The sequence below is a fragment of the Gobius niger genome, assembly GCF_951799975.1.
Source record: "Gobius niger genome assembly, chromosome: 13".
Lineage (NCBI taxonomy): Eukaryota > Metazoa > Chordata > Actinopteri > Gobiiformes > Gobiidae > Gobius > Gobius niger.
The window spans coordinates 13,961,750-13,988,473 of record NC_136864.1 but is presented as its reverse complement, the minus strand read 5'-3'; the positions used below and the strand labels follow the sequence as shown (position 1 = coordinate 13,988,473).

General features: G+C 39.3%; 1 protein-coding gene across 1 annotated transcript in view; it reads right to left on the bottom strand.

The window, feature by feature from the left end:
* tox (thymocyte selection-associated high mobility group box) overlaps positions 1–26,281 on the bottom strand; it is a 48,791-nt gene extending 22,510 nt beyond the window's left edge. Inside the window, exons 1-3 of the mRNA XM_079569075.1 lie at positions 25,713–26,281; positions 8,726–8,791; positions 1,778–1,882 (exon numbers count right to left, since the gene is read on the bottom strand). Of these exons, the coding sequence (XP_079425201.1) occupies positions 1,778–1,882; positions 8,726–8,791; positions 25,713–25,817 (276 nt within the window). The 5' untranslated portion in view covers positions 25,818–26,281. The remainder of the gene's footprint in view (positions 1–1,777; positions 1,883–8,725; positions 8,792–25,712) is intronic.
* Between the last annotated feature and the right edge of the window lie 443 nt (positions 26,282–26,724).

Below are 26,724 nucleotides of genomic sequence, written 5' to 3'. Positions count from 1 at the left end.
TTTTCGCCGGACCTGAATTTTGGGCAAAGTTTGGTGAGTTTTCGACTATGTTCAGGGGGTCAAATTCCTGCTCAAAGAGCAGAAGAAAGAAAGAAAGAAGAAAGAAAGAAAGAATAATAATATTTCCGAGAAAAACAATATCGTCGCTTTCGCGACGATATCATATTATACATTTTTGGAAAGCTCTAAGCGATCCGCACGCACCCGTGTGGTTCCTGGGTGGATGACGAGCGCTTCGCGCTCGTCATCCACTATATACCCCCATTCACACTATATACCCCCATTCATTTTAATGCAATAATAAGTATAAAGGGCCCACACCTCCGGTGTGGGCTTTACTGTTTTACATGGTGAGTTTACGGTTGACATGGGGACAGCGCTTCGCGCTGTTTTTGTGCGCTCCGCGCACTTAGGTTCAGTGCGCTGCGCGCACTGCGCTGTGATTGCGATTACAATAGGCCCTTGCGACGGCAGGCCGCTCGGGCCTAATAATATTTCCGAGAAAAACAATATAGTCGCTTTCGCGACAATGTTATATTATACATTTTTGGAAAGCTTTCAACGATCCGCACGCACCCGTGGGGTTCCTGGGTGGATGACGAGCGCTTCGCGCTCGTCATCCACTATAGACCCCCATTCACACTATATACCCCCATTCATTTTAAAGCAATAATAAGTATAAAGGCCCCACACCTCCGGTGTGGGCTTCACTGTTTTACATGGTGAGTTTACGGTTGACATGGGGACAGCGCTTCGCGCTGTTTTTGTGCGCTCCGCGCACTTAGGTTCAGTGCGCTGCGCGCACTGCGCTGTGATTGCGATTACAATAGGCCCTTGCGACGGCAGGCCGCTCGGGCCTAAATATTGAAGAACTGAAGTTTTTGGTGAATGGGCTTCATGCACAGTGCCCACACATGGTTTCCGGCAGGACACTTAGATCTGTGCCGTCCTTCCTCACCCCAGTGTGATGCAGTCACTGTGTTAAAAACATCATGTTCGATGTGAATCCAACATGATGGCGGAAACGCCAGCGCTCGTTTTGGGCTGGGATTTTATCTTGGAGCTAAAGGCTATAATGACAATATAACATGTAAACAACTCACGTACAGGCCGATCCTTTATTGGCGCAGGCTCGTTCAAAACTTTGCACTAGTTTTCATTTTTATTTTGTGTTAGCCGTTAGCCTCAAGGTTTCCTCCAGTGAAGTCGTTACATCTCACCTAATGCTTTTAACCTGTTTCAGTCACATCCTAACTTTTACTCGCTGTCCTTTACGAAATCTTGAGGAATCACTTCATTTGTGTGGGACCCTGCTAATCGTGAGTGTAAAAGATACAGAAGAGGAAGGACAGCCTCTCCCATATCTTCAGTTAACCATCGCCCTAATGTTGGAAAGTCTTTCTTTCCTTTTCATTGTTTCCATTTCAGGTATTAATTTATTAGAAGGGACAATGCATATTAGTTTCACCGCTAAATTTTCTGTTGTAAAATCAAGATTCAGTTCAAGGAGAAAATCTTAAGCATGTCCAGGAGCAAGATCGTTCGAGAGAGAAAGCTGAAATTTGAACTGCTAAAATACAAGACTCGTACTAGTTTGTAAAGGTCTAAACTACAGGGTTAGCAGATTTTACACATAAGACGGAACATTTTGCAGTAGCAGCCTTCGCAATTTGTCAGCCGTATCTGTTCAAACTGCAATTTCAATTCAATCAAGATTACAGCCATCCTGGGATCGGAAAGTCCCCGCAGAGTTATCAAACAGACTCAAACTTCTCACCCAGGGCAGTCGGTGCGCTTCGCCCATGTTGCCCTCTCTCCTCCAGTTTTGGGATCCGCTGCTGGGGGGTGTCCCTTTGCTCATAGGGGGCTGTGGCACACGAAACTGCGGGAAGAGACACACAAAAACAATGCTCAATGCATGGCCAGGGGTCACGGGGAGGTTAAAGGTGACGGGGGAGGTCACGACAAGGAGCAAGGTCACACAGAGAGGTCACGCCTGTGCTTTCTCTTCAATAGTGGAGGCTTTTCTTTGGCCACTGAAACGCACTTAAATGGACTTGACAAAGAGAGGAGAGATAAACATGGCAGACATTATGGTGCGCAATATATCACCAATTTGTAGATATGGAAAGGAACAAATATTACAGGATTTTAGAGGCAGTTGTGGTCTGGGCTCATTCTGCACATTAGGACATGGCTGAAACATGTAGGCGGAGGAAAATACATCATTTTAACATGTTTAAACACCGTACAGTCCCTTCAATGTAGACACGAACTGGAGTAGTTTGCATCTCAAAATCTCAATTGGTTTATTATTATTGGTTAGTTTTGACGTCAAAATCCCAGCTCTATGAGGGGATTTCAGATTCTTAACATGAATGAGCTACGACATGAATGTTCCCAGCTTAGTCACATATAGGGCTGGGTACCGTAACATTTTCTTCAATACCAGTACTTTAACTATACTTGGTTTTCGATACCGATACCTGAACGATACTTTTTACGATACCTATACAAAAATATTTGTCATCCAGAATAATTAATACTGTTAATTTATTCATTTTTACCTTTCATTTAATTTCTTTTGCATTTGTATCATTTAATTGAGGTTTGTATTTCTTTTCAATTCCTGCTTTTGATTGATTGATTTTTTTCAATACCAGTATAACCTAGACCTTTTTTGCTGGTTTAGTCTCTAGACCTTAATTCAGTCCCGGTTTATTCACCGTTTCCATAAAATCTAGTCTAAGGTCTTGTTATTGATCTAGTTAGGACTGTTTTATTTTTTAGTCATCTTTTCTTTCTCGAACATAAATATAGCTTCATTTACACTCTTAAATAATTCATATTTGGGCAGCCACGGCAAACACCCATTGGCAGATTGAGACAGGAGGAACAGGAGGAAGAAGAGAGGGGGTTGGGGAGGAGGGGGGGTAGTAAATAAATTGCTTGTTGGTTCCCTTTGCAACTAATCCCTGATAAGAAAAGGTTACATCGAGAGCGGCGAGAGGAAGACAAACACATGCAACTAATCATTCACGAAGGAGAGGTGGCAAGAATGGCGCTTAATATGACTGTTCGTCTACTATAATGGTACCTTTTTATAATGCACCTTCACATCAGTCCGCCGTTCATTCATCATCTGCTTAATTTTATGGAAAAGGCTTTGATAATGACATGTGGGATGTTTTGTGTTACAAGAATGATTAGCCAAACCTTTGAAAAAATGGATTATTAAAACTTTAAATCATTTTTGGGATGCACTTCTTAAAAGCACAGTATACAGCCTGATAAGATAAGATAAGATAAGATAAGATAAGATAAGATAAGATAAACCTTTATTGATCTCACAAAGGAGAAATTCACTTGTTACAGTCGGCGTTACTTCACAGTCTTATTGTACAGTCTGACAGCAGTGGGGATGAAGGCCTTGCGGTAGCGCTCCGTCCTGCATTGAGGGTGTCTCATATCATGTAAGGTAATGGAGAATAACAATGTAACTGGGGATAACAAAGGATAAAGCATGTTGCCTGTTTCAATACTATCATTATTATTATTATTATGTTTATACTGAGTTAGAGCTAGTGTCATATTACCAAGATGAACATATGTGTGAGTCCCTTTTCCATGTAATTACCATAATTATTACACTTTAGGCCCCTTTCCCTCCTATTACCATACTATTACTGTGCTGTAAAGTAGTGGTGGCTATTTTTGAGCAGGTTTCATATAGGTGGTAACAAATGGTAATAGCAATGAATAACACTATAAAAACTACACCTAATTCATCAAGAACAAATCGTTAGTTAACACTACGAGTTAACCTCTTAACACCCACGTTAAAGCAGTAAGTAACTCATGCCCCTAGAGGCCATAAGCGCCACTGCAGGTGTCATAGCATGTTACGCATTAATTGTCCATGAGAGTAAATACTACGCTGACAGAAAAGACAAAGGGAGAGAGGGATATTGTACATCCAATTACACAAGGGAGATATTTTTTTCACTCAAACTTGGCTGTAAATACTGCTTAAGTGTCGCTAGCCCACAGTTAGCTTTGCCCGTTAGCCTGTTAGCTTCTTCTTCGTGATTCTATTAGTGTGTATTGGTGGCTCCGACCCAGAGGCAGCAAAGTTGCAGTTGTGTTTAGGTCAGAGTAACACCTCACCTAAGACCTTACAAAATAGATTTTTCCTTGTGTTGTCCTCACTTTTTTATCGTATTTTGTGACGTCTCTGTTGCTTTTTCGTCACTTGTTTTGTTGCGTTTTTGTCGCCTGTTTAGTTGCTTTTTTTAATAGCATTTCTGTTGCTTTTTCACCACTTTTTTGTCGACTGTTTTGTTTTATCTGATTCTTTTTTTTGCTGTCTTGTTTGTGTCGCCATTTTGACACTTTTTTCAAGATTTTTTTTTAGATTTAGTTAAAGTGGAACTGGAGAAAATGTGTTTGGTTAAGGCGGGGGTTAAGAGGTTTTAATACCAAACTCATAATGAATGGTTCTTCACACACTTCACTTATTCATTGCTAAGTAGTTATTAAGTGTTAGTCACACTTAACTAATTAATTGTTTGTGATGAATTACCGCAAGTGTTAGCTCATCATTTATTAAGGTGATATAAGGTGCAGTTATTTTAACCTCCAATATGACCGAATATATTTGCAAACGACAGTAAATGCTGAATTAAATCTGCTGTATGGCCATCAATGTTTAGTTTTCCGTATTATAATATGAAAGAAGGTTTTGATAATAATAAAATAAGCTGCATTGTGATCTAATCTTACATATTAAACCCTTATTTAAACTAATAATTCCATCACTGTATCCTCAAGTATTGCCTTTACATTGTATTGGTCCCGCATAGCCACTGTCCCATCTACATATAAAAAAGCTCCACAGATGAGGGTCACACTGAGAGGGATTGGCCACATTCATCACAACAACCTCTGTGACTTTATGGAAGCAATGGTTCTTCAATAATAAAGCCATAAATTCAGTTTCCGCGCACACCACTCCCTTCTCCTTATGACACGACTCAATGAATAAAACATCAAATCATGGATCCCTATATGGAAGAGAATTTTCTATATTGTACCATATGAATAATGTATCCGCCCTGGTGTTTCTTATTAATATGGCCCTATAGTGCGGGGGTAACTAACAAATACACTACATAATACTGTACTGTAGGCTACAACACAGAGGCTGAACATGTGACACGACGTTTGCTTTAATGATACGAAAGTGCTAACCATAACAATTACCTTTAGAAGTTTTAATCTCATTGGGAGGCGAGGCTCATTCATGCCGATTATAAAAATGTTTTTCTCCACACTGACCCAGCTATTGAATAATGTATTATATGAATAGATTTTTAGGAAGGACTGGTGGCTGAGTAAAGCAAAAAAAAAGGCTCTGGCTTTGAAAAAACTGCCATTTTTTTGGTAAACATTAGCTCAGAGTCAAACTCATAATTCAAATTTATGTTGTTGTAATTTCACATTCTTCATCATTTTTGGAGGATAACCTGTTTTTTTTCTCTGGAGCATCACCTTCTACAAATACAATATCTGATTTATTCTTTTCATTTTTTAAACCTATGTATCGTCTTATCTATGTAGCCTCCTAATTGCCATGTCATTATGGAAGGTTTTCGGGATGACTTAGGCAGAAAATGTATTTTGTAACAAGCCTTCTGATTGACTGAGGACAAAGCCAGAAGTGAAACCTATAAATATGCAGCAATGTCTGTGACTGACAGCTGGTCTGTCAGCGAGGGTTTTGAAGAACGTAGGTAACGTTTTTAACATAATTACACTGAGGTTGATGGGCCGTGGTCTGAGCTCAGGCCTGTTCTTTAAATGTTGTCAATGTTTGGATCTGTTTGTTGTGGTCATGTTGTCCTTGTGTATTTTTACTCATTGCAAATACATTTTCCCGCGGAGACAATACATTTCTACTATTACAAGGAAACGAAAATGTCAATTTGGCCAAAAAATGACTAAAGGCTTAAGTAATTTTGGTGGTTCTCACACCCAGTGCCACATCATAAAATCATTGACCCTCCCAGTACCATCAGGCGCAGATCAAGACCTAGATTAACAAATTATAAAAAGGCTCTAAATAGTAGTTTTAATTGGGTCTAAATAAAGTCTAAACCACGTATAACTAGGGCTGGTTATACCTTCTATCTCTAGATCCATTTTTGATGCTTTTGGGGACTTTAAAGCAAGTGACTTTTCAACTCACATAAATGATTTTTCCCACCTAATTTTCGCTCATTCTTTATTACTAATATGTTCTCTATTTCTCCCAATTTTCCCTAATGCTCTGACACATTTTTTCTTATTTTCCCCCAAATGATTCATAATTTTTCACACATTTCTTGACACTGGAGATGAACCCGATATTGTAAATTTGCAGATCTTCCACACATTATTGTTCTATTTCTATTCTATCTATTTATTTCTACATCATTCAGTTATCGAAAACCAAGTATCGTTACCAAACCAAGTATACTGTACAAAAACATGTACTATAAATGACTTATACATAAATGATACAACCTCTTATAAACAGCTGTTAGTTTTAGTTATGAATGGCCCTCTATGGTTTTCTGTAATTCTATCAACACCTTTTGTTGCACATGGATTAACATTAGGGCGAGAAACATGACCCCGAGTTCACCGTCACTGCAGTTCCATGCACATGTTCAGTCATTTCTCCTCCCACTCATAGAAAACAAAACGTCACACTGAATAAAACCCGATCGCTTCTCTTAAGTCGTGAGTAAATTAATATCTTTTCAACGGTTCCATCGATAAAACACCTCAGGGCGCCTCTTTTAAAACGCCATTACTATCTGGCAAAGGTATATCTCTGCACTGTCTTCACCGCTGCCGCTCATCCAAGAAAACAGATAGAAAATCATTGTAATGCTTTATGCGCCTGGGGTCCGCAGTAAGTGATATTGATTTGTGAAACTGGATGGGAAGAAAAGTTTGCTTGATGCATCTGGAAATAACTGAAGACAGAAATAGCAAAAGGTGAGCTCAAAGACACGGAAATAAATCTCATAGGAGGAGTGCGGGCGCCGCGGTATGAGCTAACCATGCAAGGAACTGGAAATGCATAAGAGAAGAGATTATAACAGGAAAGCAAATACATGAGAGATATCCATTACTGTACAGGCCAGGCTTTCTAAAAGAGAAAAACCCAAAATGAATCTGGAAATTTGTGAAGTAAATTTGTCCTTGCTTTGAGTACCATGGCAAGTTTTTACACTTAAAAGCAGCTTTGTCAGGATCTCTATTGTTCTTTCATTTGCTCTAAAATGAGTGCTGCAAGATTTTAAGCCAATCAAACTGATGTATTGTTTCAACAGGATTGTATTGTGTTGAATCAAAAACGAAACGTCTAAATATAATTTGATTTTAGACAGAGAAGATTATGTACAGTACAGATGTTAATGGAAAACCCCTGCCTTTAAGTCTAGTCTTTGTTTGAACTGCTCATATACAAATGTTTTTTTGTATTAGGTGAGACAAAGACAGATGGGAAAGTCCACTTCGCCTCAAATCTCATGCTACATAATAAACATGCAAACAGACAAGTTTTACTGTTGTGTGCAAATGAAGTCAACTGACAAACTATGTCGTGTCCTGCACACCTGCCTCGTACTGTTGGTTATATGGAGAGGCATAGACTGTTTTGTCAATAGTGTTAAAGAAATGTATGGATGAGCTGGTTTGGTTAGTATGGCCTTTGACATAGAAAATACTATATATAAAATGTGCTTGTCCCATATTTTCTTGAGGGGAAAGTTATCTGTTTGATATCTTTAATTGATGTTACCTACTACTACAAGATGATTCTCCCTCATATAAGGCAATTTGAAATGTATTTGTGACCATGCATACATGCCATTTAAATGTACAACAAGTGGCAGCACGTTTCATGAAATCTAATAAACAAAAATTGGAAGCATGTTTTTTGTTTTGTTTTCTCAATGAATAGTGTCACAAGACTTAAAAAATATTGAATGAGGCTAAAAGTGGAACTAGATTAGTAAAATTATGACTAAAAATGCACTTTTTTTAAAGCAGTACTAAGTAACTCATGCCCCCAGAGGCCATAAGCACCACTGCAGGTGTCGGAGCATGTTACAGTTTTTTACTCATTAATTGTTCGTGAGAGTAAATTCTACACTGACAGAAAAGACAAAGGGAGAGAGGGATATTGTACATCCAATTACACAAAGCATCACTTTTTTTCTCTCAAACTTGGCTGTAAATACTGTTTAAGTGGCGCTAGCACACAGTTAGCTTTGTCCGTTAGCCTGCTAGCTTCTTCTTCGTGATTCCATTAGTGTGAGTTGCGCCTCCAACCCGTAGGCAGCGAAGTTGCAATTGTGGTTTTCTGGTCAGAGACACCAGGGGGAGATGAAAGACCCCCCAATCATCCCATTAACACTTGTATTACCCCCAGAGGGACTACGGAAAGGATTTATTAAGGTAAACAAGTTACTTAGTACTGCTTTGAAGCAACCGACCATTTTTGTTTGTTGATATGTTGTTGTGGTTATATGGGTATTGCATCACCTAATATTCCAATATCAATAACATGACGATATATTCTTCGGACCAGGCCTAATAATGAGTGAGATGCAATTTACAGGCCGCTATGTCAGTGATATAAATATACAGTAGTATATTATGGACATCTCACCTGATTGGTCGATCCAAAGTCCAAGCCTGTCTCTGTCATGCCCAGGAACATGGCGTCTCCGTCCAGCTGAACAGACAGAAGCAACAGAGTCAACATTCAATAAAATACAATAAAACACAACAAATACAACAGCACAGAGAGGGATACGCTCAGGAGGGACTTTCACAGTGACTGTTTGCAGAGCGTCCAACACTGTCTTATTGCCTTCATGCCCAAATGCTAAAAACAAAAAGTTCAATAACAGTGAGTTGAATGCGAGAGGCTAATTAAAATTGCAAAAAAAGAAAAGAAAAAAAGGGATGCACTACGATAAAATAAATAAATAAAAGTACAAAACAAAGCAGGTCTGTACACGTAAAATGATTTTGGTTTAATGAGAAATATATTGTCTACAAGCTCATATAAAACTCACTCAGGGTGGTCTTTCGAGATGTCAACAAAAGTCTCAGATCTAGTGCTTATTTTGAACACCATAAAACTTAACATCGCAATATCTGACCAGGAAAGTTTCACAGCATGGCTTTCAAGAGGCAAGAAGTAGAGATTATAATCGTTTTGATAATTGGTAGCCTCTTCTTTCACAAGATGCGACCTATTCCGCTTCTTCTTTTTCTGTACAATCCAATCATAAATTACTTTCTGCCATATTTACCCAGGCCTGGATAGTTAATCATGGTAAACAAACATACACATAGTTTGAACAGGTGTGCTGAAGCAAAGTTAGACCTGCTCCGCACAAAAACACGCAGGTGGAGCGAGGCAGGTGGAGCGCCCGGCCATACCCCAGCTGTTGGGCACTATGCAAATGTGGTGTCGGCTTACAGAGTCAACAGAGAGGCCAAAAACAGTGGCTTGGCGTGTGCCTTTTTAGCACTTTAACATTCGCCGTACAATGGCTTAAAACATGCCAAACAATAAGGACGGTACCGGGAATGCTCCGAGCCAATAGTGTAAGATTTCTGTTCGTTTGATCACAGGAGCCGCAAACAAAGAAGAGGGCAAGACCGCTGACCTTATCCACTCAACTTAGGGGCTTTTATATATGAGACGACTGCCAGACCGGAAGGCATCTTGACACGCAACCAGGGATTCATTTCAAATGTTTGATCATAGCTTTTTTTTTCTTTTATTCCAGATTTGTGAGAAAACTTAAGACAAATCAACATTTAACTGTGTTCAAGAGGTACCAGGCCTTACATAGCAAAGAACAAAATTATTGTAAGAGCCATTATTTTGTTTTTTCATCAACGTGTGTCATAGCAAGGCTAAATAAGAAGAAATCATGAGTAAAACTGAACTTTTGCACTTTTCTTAAGGCAACTTTTGTTTTTTTTTAATACTAGCGTCCTCCTACTGAGCAGCTTGACACAGAAAATGCTATTTTTCCAGTGGGTAATCAAAGAATGGATTTGAATGAGGATTTAACCTATTTAAATCTCTCTCAGATTTGGCTGCCTTTTGTCAACATCACCGTGGAAACGAGCTGGAGCTCACAGCAAACACATGTTTGTTTTGGTCAATTTTTTAGGGATTTTTCAACAATAAAAATCTGTCAGAAAATAAATGCCTGTATATTATTCAATTTTATTGGGTGAAAGGTTATGTGTTGTTCCCATGTATTGTGGGGACTATAGCAACATTAAATTATGTACTATACAAGTTTTTTCAATAAATCCTTTTGTTTTTATCTGTATCTATAGCTTTTCTCATAATCCTTTCTTCAAATCCAATCAGTATCAAATGTAAGGACAAAGTGAATAATATCATCCAGTGCAAAGGACCTGTTCAACCCCAGTTAAATACAGACGGCATCTCTGGAATTGCCCATATATGGTCATGTTTGAAAACAGTTAAGGGGGAAAACAATTTGGAGAAAAATCTAAACTTTCTTTAATTATTCAAAAACTGCTGAATTATGAATATAGTTTTTTACTAAATAAAGATACAAAGACATGGAGAGGAGCAAAGTGGTTCAACAGCCCATAAATACATAAATAACAGTTAGCATCGGGCTAATGCTAACGGTTAGCGAGCGCTAGCTACAACTGTCGCTTTTTCACTTCGACTGCACAATTTGCTGTGAGAAAATATCCATATAGACCCGATTTACACTTGACTTTATTTATGTGTGATACATAAGTTCATATTCCACCAAAAAATGGCTAAAAAGAGTTTTTTTATAAAGATTGGATTTTCCCCCTTGGCGAAACCACGCCCCCTTTTATGCCGTCTAGATCTATACAGTTTTACCAAGTTTTACCACAACAAAAAGTCAATAAAAGTTTGCTTGTCAACGTTCTTTTCTAAAAATGCTTACTGCCCCATTCTCCGCCTCCACCTCCTACGGAGACAAGTCTATTAACAAAACATTATTGAGCAAAGGGTTTATCAGTATTGACAGGTGTTACTGATCATGTGACTGCTGTAGGTTTATTGTATTATTGATTATCGAATCCATACAAAATAACACTAACAAGCAGCAAACAAGACCGTATTGACGAATTTTGCTTTTTCATTTGCAAGTGTACTAATCAAAATTGTCAACTGAAGGCAATTATATCAGCGGGAAAGAACAACAAAACATTAAATTAGATAAAGATAATGTGACTTTATCAGGAAGTGAAAAAGCTAATGGGCCTTTTATATGTAAATAATTGATATGACAAAAATTAATGTCACACTTGAGCGCTAGTGATAATATGATATCCCTAAGTTGGGCCTCTGGAGTGAAAAATGACAGGTCACACGGCTCATTTGCATTGCAGCAGTTTTAATGATGATGAATGAAATTATTTAACATTGACCATAGACCAGCTCTGACTCCAAGTGCAAATAAATCCATCCACTTGGCAAGACCGGACAAACAATGCACTACTTTTAATTTTAGTCCGACAGAAAGGAAAAAAAACAAAACAAAGTTGGATGCAGTCCGTGTTTTTCAAAGTCATGTTGTGTCTGTCGAATTCCTCTTATCTACAAAGTGCAAACGCATTTTCCGTTTGAGACATAATCCCGGGGTTGGGTCGGTCACAGCACTTTGGCTTATTTCTGATCTGGGGGAGAAGGGGGGAGACGAAAAAAAAAAAAAAAAAAAAACAGTCACAGAACACAGTAAAGGTGCTCCTTCTGTGTTGAGTTATTTCTTAGCGAAAACTAAATAAAGAATGAAATTGGCTGCTTTAAAAACCTGAACTTTCCCATCATTTGAGTGCGTTTTGAATCAGAAAAGGCTTACAGTAGTGAGGGAAATAAAAGGATTGCAAGCTCCGTAGTCAAACCAAATTACCCTCTCTCTCTCTCTCTCTCTCTCCCTCTCTCTCATCTTCTGTTGCTGTTCGTTTGTGTGCGTGCGTGTGCATGAGTGTGTGTGTGTGTGCGTGTGTGCAAAGCTAAGGTTTGAATAACAAGTAGCCAGCTAAGTGGGTCAGGGTTGGTGAAGGGGGAGAGAGAACTGGGGAGAGTCTATTAGGATGACAGACAAGGACAAAGAACGACAGAAATACAGTGTATCAAGGCAGGAGGGGGGAAAAAAGCTATAGAAGAAAAAAAAAAAGACATGTTGCGGAAATAAATACGGGGGAGTATGGAGTAATATAGTAAGGTTTCATGTTGAGAAAAGCTATTAGGGAAAACATCTGCCAGTGGCTACAGAAGTGTGTCTTCAGTCAGCGTGCATCGATTTGAGCAGAGTGGTTGAGATTTGTTGGAAATGTAATTTATTCTGAAAAATAGGTTGAAGCGTCTCACAATGGTTGCATTATAGAATTGGACACGGTGTAACCCCTTCAGCCATGTGGGCAAATGAGTTCGGTGACCACTGGCTGTGGAGCTATGAAAATGTTTGGGTAATTCCTTTGGATGGCTTGGCGAGAAGAAGTGTAAAAAAAAAAAAAAAGGGAGAAAAAAGCTTTCGCTCAAAATGGATTTGTTATTATTCATAAGATCAACAGCCTCTTATCAATCCGAAATTCTCTTAGGGCCCCCCAATAATAATGACTAAAATTACTTAATATTAAAAAAAAATGACTACAGCCTACATGTTTGTTTAAAGTAGTACATTTTTAGCAAATGAATGTATTTTTCTTTGCAAAATCTTGTTCAATGTACTTTGGGTGCCCGCCTGTAGTACCTCTGAGGCCCCCAAGGTGGCTCTGGACCTCACTTTGGAAACCACTGAGCTGTGGGCCTGTGGTGAGACATGGTGAGTTTTGTAAATGGACGCCTCAAGGTACAAAATGCAACCAAAAACAATGATTAAAGCAGAACTAAGTAACTCATAAGCACCACTGCAGGTGTCGTAGCACGTTGCCGTTTTTTACTCATTAATTGTCCGTGAGAGTAAATACTTCGCTGACAGAAAAGACAAAGGGAGAGAGGGATATTGTACATCCAAGTACACAATGGAGATTATTTTTTTCACTCAAACTTGTCTGTAAATACAGTTTAAATGGCGCTAGCCCACAGTTAGCTTCGCCCGTTAGCCTGTTAGCTTCTTCTTCATGATTCTATTAGTGTGTATTGTGCCTCTGATCTGTCCCGGAGGCAGGAAAGTTGCAAGGGTTATTTTCTGGCCTGAGACACCAGGGGGAGAAGAAAGACCCCCCAATCATCCCATTAACACTTGTATTACCCCCAGAGGGACTACGAAGGATTTATTAAGGTAAACAAGTGTTTTCTGCTAAAATGAAAACAAGGTCCATTCAGAATAAAACAATAATATTTTGAAAAAATACAAACAATACGCTTAAAAAACTTGAGAGACAAGAAACTTTAATTAGTAGTAGTAAGTTGAACGAGTTGTTTCCCTGCTTTGTCTCATATAAATCTATGGTCACTCCTCTCAAGGAACATGGTGGATTTTCTTTCCATTAAGTTTAATTTATAGCATCCCATCCCAAACTCTAATGTTCAGTTAAAAAGAAACAAGCAACTCTGCTCGAGAAGGCAAGGCAAGGCAAGGCAAGTTTATTTGTAGAGCACAATTCATACACAAGGCAATTCAAAGTGAGAAACTGACTACACTTTTCACACGGTCAAAATTACTGCCAAAAATGTCAACAAAAACTCTTAGTCATAATTGACAGTAATAATCTTCCCTTGATCAGCACAGACTAGATAATATAACCTCTGCTTAAATAAGTGATAAATCCAGAGTGCGGACAAGTAGATTTTCCCAGCGCCGCGCTGCGATTGTTTACCTGCACCTTATCGCCGTCGCCATGGTAACAATGTAAACCAGGATTTTATTGGCGCAACTGTCTCCCCTAGTCGGCATCACGCGCTTTTCCAGTTTGAAAGCCCTGAGTAATGCTGAACGAGGCGCATTTGGATCCAGGGGAAGATTTTGCATAGATGTGGCTTTGTACAGAGAGCAAGTAAAGAAGCTGTAACATTTTCAGCTCAAAAGTGGGAAAGACGCCTCTTCTGTGATTTTCACCAGGTTATAAGAAAATCTACATGTCCATTACTTTCAAACATGGGCTAATTAGTTTGCATCTTGGACATAAATTGAGTCAAATATTAGATTTTGATCATGCAAATGGACACATCCTGACCAGAATCATTAAAGCATCACAGTTTTGTCTTATATCAATAAATGTAGAGTCAGCAGTGGAAGAAAATACTTTTAAATGGTTGTAATAAATTGGATATAACCTGATCCCACAGTAATGCTGCACAATGTATCGCCTAATTATCCTTATTGCAATGTTGGGAGATGTAATATTCATATCGTTAAAAGCCACGATTTATCACGATTTTCCAAATTTTGTTCAATTTTCGCCAGGCTTTGGACCTGATAAAAGTCCTGTTTTGACAGTTTTAGATGGAAAAACAAACAGCTCAAGATTACTGTTTAAATTAAATGGAACGTACTGTGTTTAAAAATAGGTCTGTCACGATAAATACTAAATCGACTTATTGACTTATCGTCCAATAAAAAAACAGATAAACGATACATTTTTGGGCTTGATATTCATCGTCGGTACATTTATTAGAATTTCCACCATTAGGATATGACGATGCCCTTTTAGAACAAAGGTTTACTGTCATTTTTATGCCTGAGAGTTGATAGTTTCTAGTGTCGTTAGAGTCAATAATATCGTTTATCGCGATACTTTCCTGCCTCAATATATCGAGCTTCAATTTTTTTTTATCGTGACAGGCCTAGTTATCGGATATCGCAATTTTGTGCAGCCATAGTTTGAGTGATCTCATTAGTCATGTTGATGGTAGGGCTGTCGCGATAATTACTATATCGACTTATCGTTCAATAGATGACAGATGAACGATACATTTTTGGACTCAATGTTTATCGTGTGTACATTTATTTGCATGTTTTCCCATTTTTTTAATATTTTTTTTTTTACTTGAAGCATGTTGTGTTTCATTGTATTTCATAGGATAGTTCAAGAGAAAGCACTTATTCAAACAAAGCCTGTTTCTCTCATTATTAAGCTTTAAAGTTAGTTTCTGAGGCATTGAAAGGTCTTCAACAATTTATCGTGATATTTTCCTGCCTCGATATATCAAACATCAGATTTTGTTGTCGTAACAGGCCTAGTTGATGGCACTTATCTCATTCAGTGCCATCAGAAGTAACTTAAAAACACATTTCTATGATGTTAATTGCCTTTCGACTTTCTAAACCTACAAAAGACACATTAATATCTTCCTTTATTGGCCACTCAAATCCATATTCACGTCAGAAACGGAAGGATTGCACCCAAAAAACTTGTTTGAGAAAGTTTGGGGTCAAAATGAACAACGCTTACCAAATGTAACAATTCTATTTCAATGCCTTCGCAGCAATTAGCGCCGCACTACAAAAACTTATGACTGAATGGAAAGCGCGAAAAGACAAAATAAAAAAAATAAAAATCCACTGCTTGGGAACCGGTCCAACCCCGTCCTCCACAACTTAATAGATCCAAGCCATTGTCGTTAATACGCTACACACACAGGCGCGGAACAATGCAGCGATGATTGCCGTGTGCGATTTTGATTGCAATATGTTTGTTTTGGAAAGCAAATCCTGATAATTAGTCTCTTCTGGCACCGCTCTATCTCCACCCATCTGTTCTAACTGGCACCCCTCCATCAAAACGGGAGTCCCTCGTCCCTCCGACCGGTGCGCCATTCAACCCAGAGAGAGACTTTGAGCTACCGGCTACAAGCGCTACAAGTCGCCCAATCATCTTCAAGACGTAGGGATAGTCGAGGAGGGGAAATTTTGGGGAGGGTGGGGTGGGGGTTTGTTGGCAGAGGGGTTTTGTCCCAGGATGTGGCTGCCAAGCTGGACAGACGGACAGACAGATTGACTGGTTGTGGTTTGATAGATAATTAGATGAGATGCCGACACTTTGGCAAAAAATAACAGGGACAATGGGAATGATTCGAAGACTGACTGGGAGACGTAGAAATTGCAGGGGATTTTATTCAAGCTAAATGTTTTAAAGGTATGAGGTAGGGCTGCACATTTTTTGGGAAAAATGTACGTAATGAAACATGTTGTGATTAGATTTGCTAAATTTGCTACAAAAATAAAACAATTTCAGATCGTTTGCAAGTAGCAAGCCCAAGTATAAGGGATTTCATTCACTGTCCTGGTGAGACTAAACTGTACTTGTATGAATGGATACAGTATTTGCAAATATCTGGCCTCCCTCCCTCTCTGGCCTACTTCTCATTAGACCCATTTAATGCTTTCAAAACCTTATAGCCTGGGTCATTGAGTTCCAAAGTGGGGTACGTACAGGGCCTCCTGGGGGGGTCTAAGAGGAACTGCAGATGAGTGTCTACGTTACAAGCATATAAGATATTGACTTTGAAATCATTATAAATATATTTCAAACACATTACTTTGAATTAGCAGGTATAACTGTTCGTTTTAATAATTTGAATGTAAACAAAACATATTTGTGTGAATAGTGTTACTTCTAATTGTTGGGGGAATTTTGGGTCACAACCCGCTGGACTTTGGGCAGAGCTTTTCTCTGTGTTTCAGGCTTAATAAAATAGTTTTCCGATGACTCCTCAGCTCAACTCAAATTGAAAGATGCTCCTTTGTCTCTACAGCACTAATGGCTTTCAATAACAAAGTCATTATAAGGTTATGCTTTTTATTTTAATTTAAATTATTACTGTTGTCAGTATCTAAACTTAATCCTGTATCTTATGATGGTTCTTAAACAAAATCTTCCTGTGTCGGCGTCTTCGGTGGCATGTTTACTGACATACTGTATGCTTTACTTTCTCCTTGGTTTTACTGCCTGAGGTTGAAATCCGTCAAGCCAATTTCACCACGACTCAATCCTGCTTTATGTCTTTACTACACAATGTCAATTAACAGAGCGCATTAGCACTGCCTGCAGACATGACAGCCATCTTAGACATGTTTAACAAATCCATTAATATTTCTCTGTAATCCTGACTGACTCAAACTGTTTCTGGGGAGAAGACAAAGCTGCCATGAGCGTCTGATTCCTGGCGTTTCATTATTTTGTATTTTTTTATAGCGTTGTTGAGTGGATTATGTGGTTGAAGCCATGGAGAGCTGCCAATGAGTTCATTCAGCCAACTCAGAGAGAGCAGATCATGACGCGGGGGGCTTGTATGTGCACAGCAGTAGGTAAAAACGCCAGAGAGAGAGAGGGAAGGAAAAGCCCACAAGGCTACTTCTACGAATGGTTTACAGGTGGATTTGGAGACTTTGTTGTCCCATGGGGGACATGTGCCTTCTGTATTTGACCCGTCCTTCAGCCAGTGCCTCCGGGCCAGCTGTCAGGAGCAGTGGGCGACCACAGAGCAGGTCCCAGGGACCCATCTTCAGATCTTGAGCCAGAATCTTGGTCAGTAGTATCTAGCTGAAGCCCACTATGCATGCTTCAAAGTAGCAGAACTGTAGCTAACAGAATGACACACTTTTTCAGGCTGATGATGATTACTTTTCATTTGCTTTCGAAATCAATGTAATCAGCAAGACAACGTGCCATCAGTTATTTTCAAAGATTTATTGTTATCATCAAATGCTTGAAATTAGATTCACACATAATCCCAAACTACACACAGTAAAGACCAATAACAACTTTCCCGATTGAACTGACTATTAGAGTCAGTTTCGCTTGAGCAATTTTGTGAAAATAAAATAACACATTACACAGCTTCAACCTGAGGACTGTCTCAGCTCTTTTCATCAAGTAAAATTATCCCATTCACACTCAAGCACCCGCATTCACACAAACTGGTGCTAAAACACTACCACAGTCATGTCTGTATTTCTATACTGCATTGTCCACTTAGGGAAACGTATCATCTGATTTGCCCCATTCAACCAGTGCCTTAGGCCAGTGTGTCAGGTCAGCACTGGAGCATTGTCTGAGAAATGCAGCTCATGGAGAAATTATGGCTCTGTTGACCATGCCATCTACATCCCCGCATTTATGAACACTCTGGCTGACATTACTGTACTCTTCTGTGCCTTTAAACATGTGCAACAACACAAGAGGGTGTAATATGCAACTGCCCGTAAAATCTATGCTTTATCTCCACTGTAATGGCACAGGTCTATGAGGCTGATGCATCTTTGTAAATATTTAGTTTTGTAAATATTTATACCTGTCTTTGATTTGCACATGCACACATTCTTTACCATCTGCATCAGTGCATTAGGACCTGGCTTAACGCTGTGAAATGAGTAAATATATGATCTTATCTTACAACTTCTGTTCACAAAATGATTTTTTATACTATACTATTTATGCTAGAAATTCTCTGTGCCCTACTTCTTGAAGATCGTCCGGTCCGCCCTCCTATTGAACATAGAACACAATAAGAGTGGATCAGGCGGGAAAAGGCCAAAGTTGAAGAGCTCCGACTCTTTTCTGTAAACAAAGTCCTAAATTACAGCTTCACACCTGGTCATAATTTATCTTTAACTTGATGATCTCACTTTCCCACTCACTCCACAAAGACACACATTTGTGCAGACACCAGACTGACACCACTCAAGTATTTCCTGTTTCTACTCCATGCAAAAATATATCCAAACAATGAGATTTACCGACTTCCTGTATGCATTCCTTTCTCTGTACATGCCTTTCAACAGATGCTATAGCTCTTGTCTAGACAATACCTAATGATTGGCGCTTAACTAAGTGCAATCACCATACAACACTATAAAAGGTGTGTTTGAAGTATTTGGGTTCAAGGCTATTTTCAGTGTCAGTTTTTTCTTGGGACAATGCATGCTAATGAATACATAAGCCTCATGCATGTAAACAACGCGTGCCAGTCATGAGCTAATCTTCATCCTTTGTCACAAACACACAATTTATTACATTTGAGATATATGTTTTTCAAATCATAATCCAGTCCTCTGTGAACATTTTAACTTATCCAGGAGCAAAACAGTCATAGAGGAATCGCAAGTATTTAAAAACATGTTTATGTATAGATGTATAAGATACGGGTTTAGCAGGTTTTTATACACGGTAACGCCCCACAAAGATAGGTCGTGCTGTTGTTTGCCGAGTATACTGTATACTGTAATAGTAGTAAATAGTACAAATTGCAGTTTCAGTTCAAGAGTGAATAAATATGCAGCCGTGATAGTTTGAATCAAAGACAATTTATCAATTTTATTACTATGTGTATATCTTTCCATTGTATTTCTTGCACTATAAGCACTTTCAGGACAACATTGTGAATAAAAATGTGTTCTTAATGTTTTGCCTGATGATAATAGTAATAATACTGTGCTAAAGCATGAACTGGATGGTTTTGGTCAAAGAAATAGGCTTTTATGGTATGGTATGCATGAACATTATCTTTCTGTTTTGGTTCTAGATCCTGTATAATGTGGTATAGGTAGAAATAGAATCGCCAAGGCAACGTATCGTAAAGCATGTGTTGCACTGGTAAAGGCGGGACATTTTGCTGTTTGTTCGAATATATTGTGCTCAAGTCTGTGTGATTTGCAAATTGTAAACATTTCAGTTTCAGTTTGAGTGATTGATTGTGCGGCTTCAGCGGTTTGAATGAAAGAGACTTGATCCTAACCTACTGAAGGTTTTGCTGTGTTAAAGCATAAAATGGACAGTAAATCCACTCATCTCAGTGACTCTTTACGGAGATGATCTTTGCACATTTTTCTGTGTCCTTCGTTCCCAACCTTCGCCGCTGTCTCCCATCAGTCTATTTGCTTTAGAAATACCTCACCCAGCTTTCACAATCATCGTGTTTACATTACACCCTCTCTCTCTCTCTCTCTCTCTTTTTCTCTCTCTCTTCTGTCCCATCATCTCTGTTCCTCTTTTCTGTCCATTTTATAACATTCTTTTTCACTATGTTTGTACACCCATGTTAAACCATCTATCAGAGTCCTCAAAATAACTGAACATGAAGGGCTGTGTGTCATTTATCTTTCATGTAATTTCATGAGCGCGTTCAAGCTGTGTGTAGCTGAGTAATTTCCTTAAATCTATACTGACCAGGAGAAGAAATATTTGCCTTACCTTTCAGCCACTACACATTTCATCTAATAATATACAATAAACTCAAAGGATTACTTTTATTAAGGGTGTTTGCATTGGTGAAAAATACTTGTCTTTTACTGAGTGGGCTCACCTCTCCTTAGACCTGACCGGGACAACACGTGGTCATGGAGATGTCGCCACTTTACTTGGACCTCAGGTAGCCAAACATTAGGTTAAAACAAGTTACATATTTCTGTCAAATGCTTTGATAATCCACCGCAAAGGTTGAATATTCAGTGTCCATTTGAGCAAGTTTGGTTTATTTTTGCTCGAAAGGAAGTCAGTTCAAAATTAGACTTGCTAGTTCAGATTCTGATTCACATCTAAAACATTTTCCATGTTAATATTAATAATCTATGTAGATATGCTTTGCTCTCTTTTGTGTGTGGTGTATGCAGACATAACATTGTAAAGATATGTGTTTAATTTGTACAGCTTTAACCAATGTCTGTAACAAAAAACAATTGTGAAGGAAAGAAGAAAAGGGAGAAAGGGGTTTTAGTCTTACTCCTTTTGAGCTTTTCTGTGTGCCTTACTTAAAGCAGTGCTAACTTGTTTACCCTAATAAATCCTTTTCGTGGTCCCTCTGGGGGTAATATAAGTGTTGATGGGATGATGGGATCTTCCCCTGGTGTCTTTGGCCAGAAAACCCCCCTTGCAACTTTCCCTGCACCAGGTCGGAGGCACCAATACACACTAATAGAATCCCGAAGAAGAAGCTAACAGGCTAACGGGCAAAGCTAACTGCGGGCTAGCGACACTTAAGCAGTATTTACAGCCAAGTTTGAGTGAAAAAAAGTATCTCTATTGTGTAATTGGATGGACAATATCCCTCTCTCCCTTTGTCTTTTCTGTCAGCGTAGTATTTACTCTCACGGACAATTAATGAGCAAAAAAAACGTAACAGGCTATGACACCTGCAGTGGCGCATATGGCCTCTAGGGGCATGAGTTACTTAGTACTGCTTTAATAATTGTATATGGCGCAAATTATGCCTGTTTGTTTATTTTTTTTAGCTCAAGTAAACAGAAAAAAAGAGTGTCCGAGGCACTCATATGATAGCTGCGAAAAGATTATGACACTGTAATATGCCCCTGTCATTGTACAAATAGGATACTGTACTGTATCTTAAAAATACCAGTAATTAACCTTTTGTTGTGTTTGTTTTCACCTGCGCTGGTTTGGTGGTTGGTTGTCACATTAAGAAAATATAAGCTTACTGAGTCGAATCTTGTTTAATTGCTCCATAACATCTGGTTGCAATTGCAGAAAAGCCCAACATCTTGAGTTTGGAGATTATTTTCCATTCACTAGCGCTTTCTGGCCACTTTATCTTCACAATTACAAGAAGTGCCATGGTGGAGGTTTTTGTTCTCCGATGCTTGAAAAGACTGCATACCTTGGTAAATTGGATACCAGTCAAGTAGGGCCTTTGCTGTTCAAGTGTTTTTTGCCACTGAATCACCATGCATGTTGATTGGAGAAGATAAGATATATTTGCAATACATCTGAGGTGGAATGGTTCAACATTATTTGCCCCCCCTGTACTGCCTTGAGAAATTGCATGTAACATCTGTCCCGTTCGCCACATCTGCAAAGGCGCCTTCTTTTTCATTTATTTTCCCCCTGTAAAGAAATCTTCTCTTTTTCAATTTCTCCGTTTCAATCCCATCGCTCCACGCAGTAATACTTGCCTATCAGTCCCAGCGAACCGTGAATCAAAAGACACAGGGAAAAATAGTGCAAACCTTTATGGCCCCACCCCCACCAGCACCAACACGGAGCCACATCCAACCCTACCCCCAACTACGAATCTCCCTCTCTCTCCTTCTCTCTCCACTTCTCTCCCTACCCCCAACCATGCCATCTACATCCCCGCATTTATGAACACTCTGGCTGACATTACTGTACTCCTCTGTGCCTTTAAACATGTGCAACAACACGAGAGGGTATAATACGCAACTGCCCGTAACATCTATGCTTTATCTCCACTGTAATGGCACAGGTCTATGAGGCTGATGCATCTGGAGAAAAAGGCAACACGTATGAGTTGTATTGAGTTTCCCCCCCCAAATCAGATTTACCAACTGGATGTTTCTTTCTGATGAAAAATTACGCTTTCAAGCCAGGCACTTCTGAAAGAACCATATCCCACTTGCTACGGCATGATGAATTTAGTTATGGCGCTAATATAGGTTAAATCAATAAGATATGGATATGAAACTGCACAACATTGAGATACATGTGTTAGGTTGAGCAATATTGACAACAATGTATCATTTTTGGGGCTTTACTGAGAGCTATTATCGGGACAAGCAGTGTTTTTGCTGTCATTTTTAGCAATCAGAGTCATGCTAAAAGGTTTATAGTAAAGAGTTTAATGTGTTCCAAACAAAAAAGAAGGAAAATGTACATCAGAAATGCTCAAATACATATCATTCAGAGCAGTATTTATTTACAGCTTTGTGGTTAGTTTCATAGACTTAACTCAAACAAGCGTCACTGTTATCTTGTGGACAATATAGTAACCACCTAACTAATATGTATCCCACAGACCCATGAGGCCACTGCATACTCATGGTGCGTATAACGCTTCACTAACTAGTCGTGTTATTCAGTTCATGTTCGGTTGAAATAATCCCAGCAATGAGAGGTTGATCATGTTTATTTGTTCTGCAGCAGCAATTATCTGTTTACACCACACTTTAATTAATGGCTGCGAATCAGCCAATTATTTTTGAAATGTCAATGTCACACTGTAATCTGACAACACGACATCAGCACATTGTCAAACTCTACACTACACTCAACCAAAACTTATCTTCTTAAACATAACGGGAAATTAATTTAGCAAACTGCAAGGACTGCTTATTATTGAGTAGTACAAGATCCTATTTGAACAATTTACAGAAAACTATTTGCTTCTTATAAACAGTTGATCTCTAAAATGCTAATGCTCTTGGAAATGTTTGGAAATCAAGTTTGGAACTGAAACTTACACATAAAATAACATTCTAGTACGTTGCAATGCTGATCAGAAGAACTGCAATTATAATGAAGCACCTTTCCAGAACCATGCAGTCCTAATTTGCATACTACACATAAACATTCCTTTCTACATACTATCATCAAGAATTTTCTTAATGATATAACACTAATCGCATTTGCGCTGAAAGAAAAGCACATCTAGCATGAAAGCCACAAATCACACACTCTTTCTCCAGTTGACAAAGCCAAGGTTGAGGAGACACTTCTTCCGAGTCATTTTGTGTTCTTCTCTTCTCACCCCGGAGAGAAAAAAAACAAAACAAGCGCTTGCATCGTCGTAAAAGCACCGTGGAGTCCTTGATTCTGATGTGTGCGAAAGTCTTCACATTGTAATCATTAACACATACTGTATTGCTGCTCTGTATCGGCAGCTGTAAGTAATTGAGTGTGGCTTTGAGTCTTGAGGCGGGACATAAAATAGCCTTTATAATTGTGCACATGTGAGACGCCTCTATATCAAGATTTGTCAACTTAATTAAAAGAACTTGGAATGTCTGTCCAACCACAGGCTCCTTGGAGATCAAACCTTAGCATAGCGATATTTGACATTGTTTACCAAGGCAAAGGAGAGGCTAAGTAAAAAAGTACAAATATTAGTATTCAATAGCGGCCAGTTCTCGAGAGAAGACCGGACTTTGCTGTGGGACGAGCTGTAATAGCACAATCTATGCACTAATGTAATGAAAGAAGGCAAAAAGGGAGTCGGCCATGAGGGTTTTGGGGATGCACCAATGCGTTAAGTAGCAGAGCATGTGTAATTAATTAATATGACTTAACAGTACGCCAAACAGATGACTATATGATTCTTAATCATTTATGTCCAGGCCAGACTCTAATCAATGAGCAATGGATACTGTATGCAAATGTCTGTCCGTGAATTGCATAATTAAGACAAATATTGGCATTGTTGGCGTAAGTAAATCCGATTGACCGTCATTTAAGGAGTCAAAGAGGCGTTTGGGCCATGCTGTATTTACACTGATGAGTAGAGATAGTCGCTGCTTTCCTTCCATATAGTTTATTGTGTGGAGTTGTTGTGCATGGTACATTTCTCAGGTTTTAACGTTGTTTTTACATGGAGCGCTAATACTATGATGATTAGATTTTGCACCTCACTGCATATGTCCTCTTGCAAACAAATGAAATAACTCAACACCTTCATAATCTTACAGAGATAAGCCATCCATTACTCTATATGCTTCCAGTTTTTCAAAGTCGGAAAACAACTCAGATCGACAGCCGTTTGCTATGTGAAATCCATTTACAGTATGACTCAAGTTCACAATGACGTCTCATACAGCACCTTAACGAACTGGCCTGCAAAATATTTCAAGTATATGTAAGCGAAAAGATATGCGCTTTTAGCCTAGATAGACCAGTTCTCAAACTTCTCGCACCTTTAAAATATTTCACCTTTCCAGCGCCAACAGGCCTTGATCAAAGTCAAATCAGGATTGAGTTAAATAAAATGAATAAAGTATACAATTGCAAATATGAGTACCACTGTAAAAACTAAGAAAAACAAAAGAAGTACGATCAATTTGAAAGACTACAGGGCATTTTTTTAAAAACATGCTGCATTACACATCTGTTCCCTATGGGCGTAGTTGTACATGATCAATGCAACCAATCCTCACTTTACCGCAGCTTTTATCCCATATTATCACAAAAATGCTTGCTCCAAAAATCCACATCTCATTTGGTTAATAAACTTGACTGGGCTCACTACCGCCTAATGACATAATTTAGTCATTCATCACTGTCACACGAGGCCGGTCCCACCGAGTCCAACACCCCACTGTGACAATAGCCCCGTGTAAGTCTATACAATCAGCATCAAAACGCGCGAGGTGCCATTATAACCCCGGGTCGTCTCGTCCCATACACCGATGTGTACACCTCTGCGCTCTGATCACAACCTTTGAACTCAGTCTGGAGGGAAAACTAGACACGGGGAGCCTACCTGGACGCACCAATTAGCGGAGACGCAAAAGGAAGGGGGGGAAATGGCACACAACGCGCGCGCGATGACCGAAAAAGCATTCACTTGCCTGTACCCAGCAGACTGCGTTTTGGGGAGGGATAAAATTGGCCCTATTTAAGGTCAATTACCCTTCAATTAAGAGCTCAGAAGCCCTAATTATAAGGTTTCATCCCCCCTGTGACACTAAGCCTAGACGTGAATTGCACGCATTTGTTAATATGGGAGGAACTGATGAAAAGACAAGACGTGAGTGTGGTTACCTTCCGCGGCTGCGTAATTAACCACAGCGTAATAAAGCAATTAATTAGATGTTAATTGGCAGGGCACTTGCTGACGAAAACACCCAAAGAGAATGATGAAGGAGTGATAATAAAGCGCATACTGTGGGGGGGTGTTCTGTTTTTTCTACAATGAGTCTTACCTTGTTGTTCCCAAAGGCCGGGTCCTGGTAGGAGATCTGCCCCAGCCTGGAGTGGTCCGTGGCGGCCAGTGGCTGAGGGGGAGGCGGGTACACGCTTACATCCATGGTTCACGATACATCCACTTCTACCGCGCGCCGGCTAGTTGTTCTTCACTTTAACAAAAGGCGATGTTGAGTAAAGTTAAACAGCTTTGAAACGCATTGGTTTGTTTTGTTTTTTTTCTGGAAGGAAAGGAGTAAATGCACTAAGGTTTAAAAAAAAAAAAAAAAAAAAAATGAAGTTTACTCTCTCACGTTGCAAACTTCCCCGGGCAGCGCAACCTCGCCGACTCCCGCTTAAAAGACGAAAATTTGGAAAGAAAAGACGCACGGGTAAGCGATGCAGATTCCCCCCGCCCGAGTTGTTCCTGTCCCGCGGAATAGTGAGAGTTTTGGGGGATAGTGCGAAGGATGCTGGAAGAGCCGGTTTGTCCCGTGGTGGGACTGTGGAGAGTCAGTGCAGCAGCCGCGCTCGTGTTCGCTCCGTGGGTGCTGTGCCTCAAACCTCGCGGACAGACAAACTCATACAAAGAGCTCCGTGGTCAAGTCAGCGGGATGTAGACGACACCGGAAGTGAGCGTGACCTCTGTCAAAGTAATAGCTCGACGGTGCGGGCTTGGGCGGAAGTGGAGTTTTATTTTGTTAAATTTGGGCTTTAGTTTCGAACAACCAATCAAGACAACGGTTAATTTTTAAGATTGAAGAAAGAAAATAGGCTTCATAGTGGATTTAAAAAGCTTAGTATGTATGAGGAATAAAAGGAAAGAGTTTGAGTTAATGTAGCAACAAAACAACAAAAATATAACAAAAAACAGCAAAATGTAACAAAAAACAACAAAAATGTGACAAAAAAACAAGAAAAATGTGACAAAAAAACAAGAAAAATGTGACAAAAAAACAACAAAAATGTGACAAAAAACAACAAAAATGTGACAAAAAACAACAAAAATGGGACAAAAAAACAACAAAAATG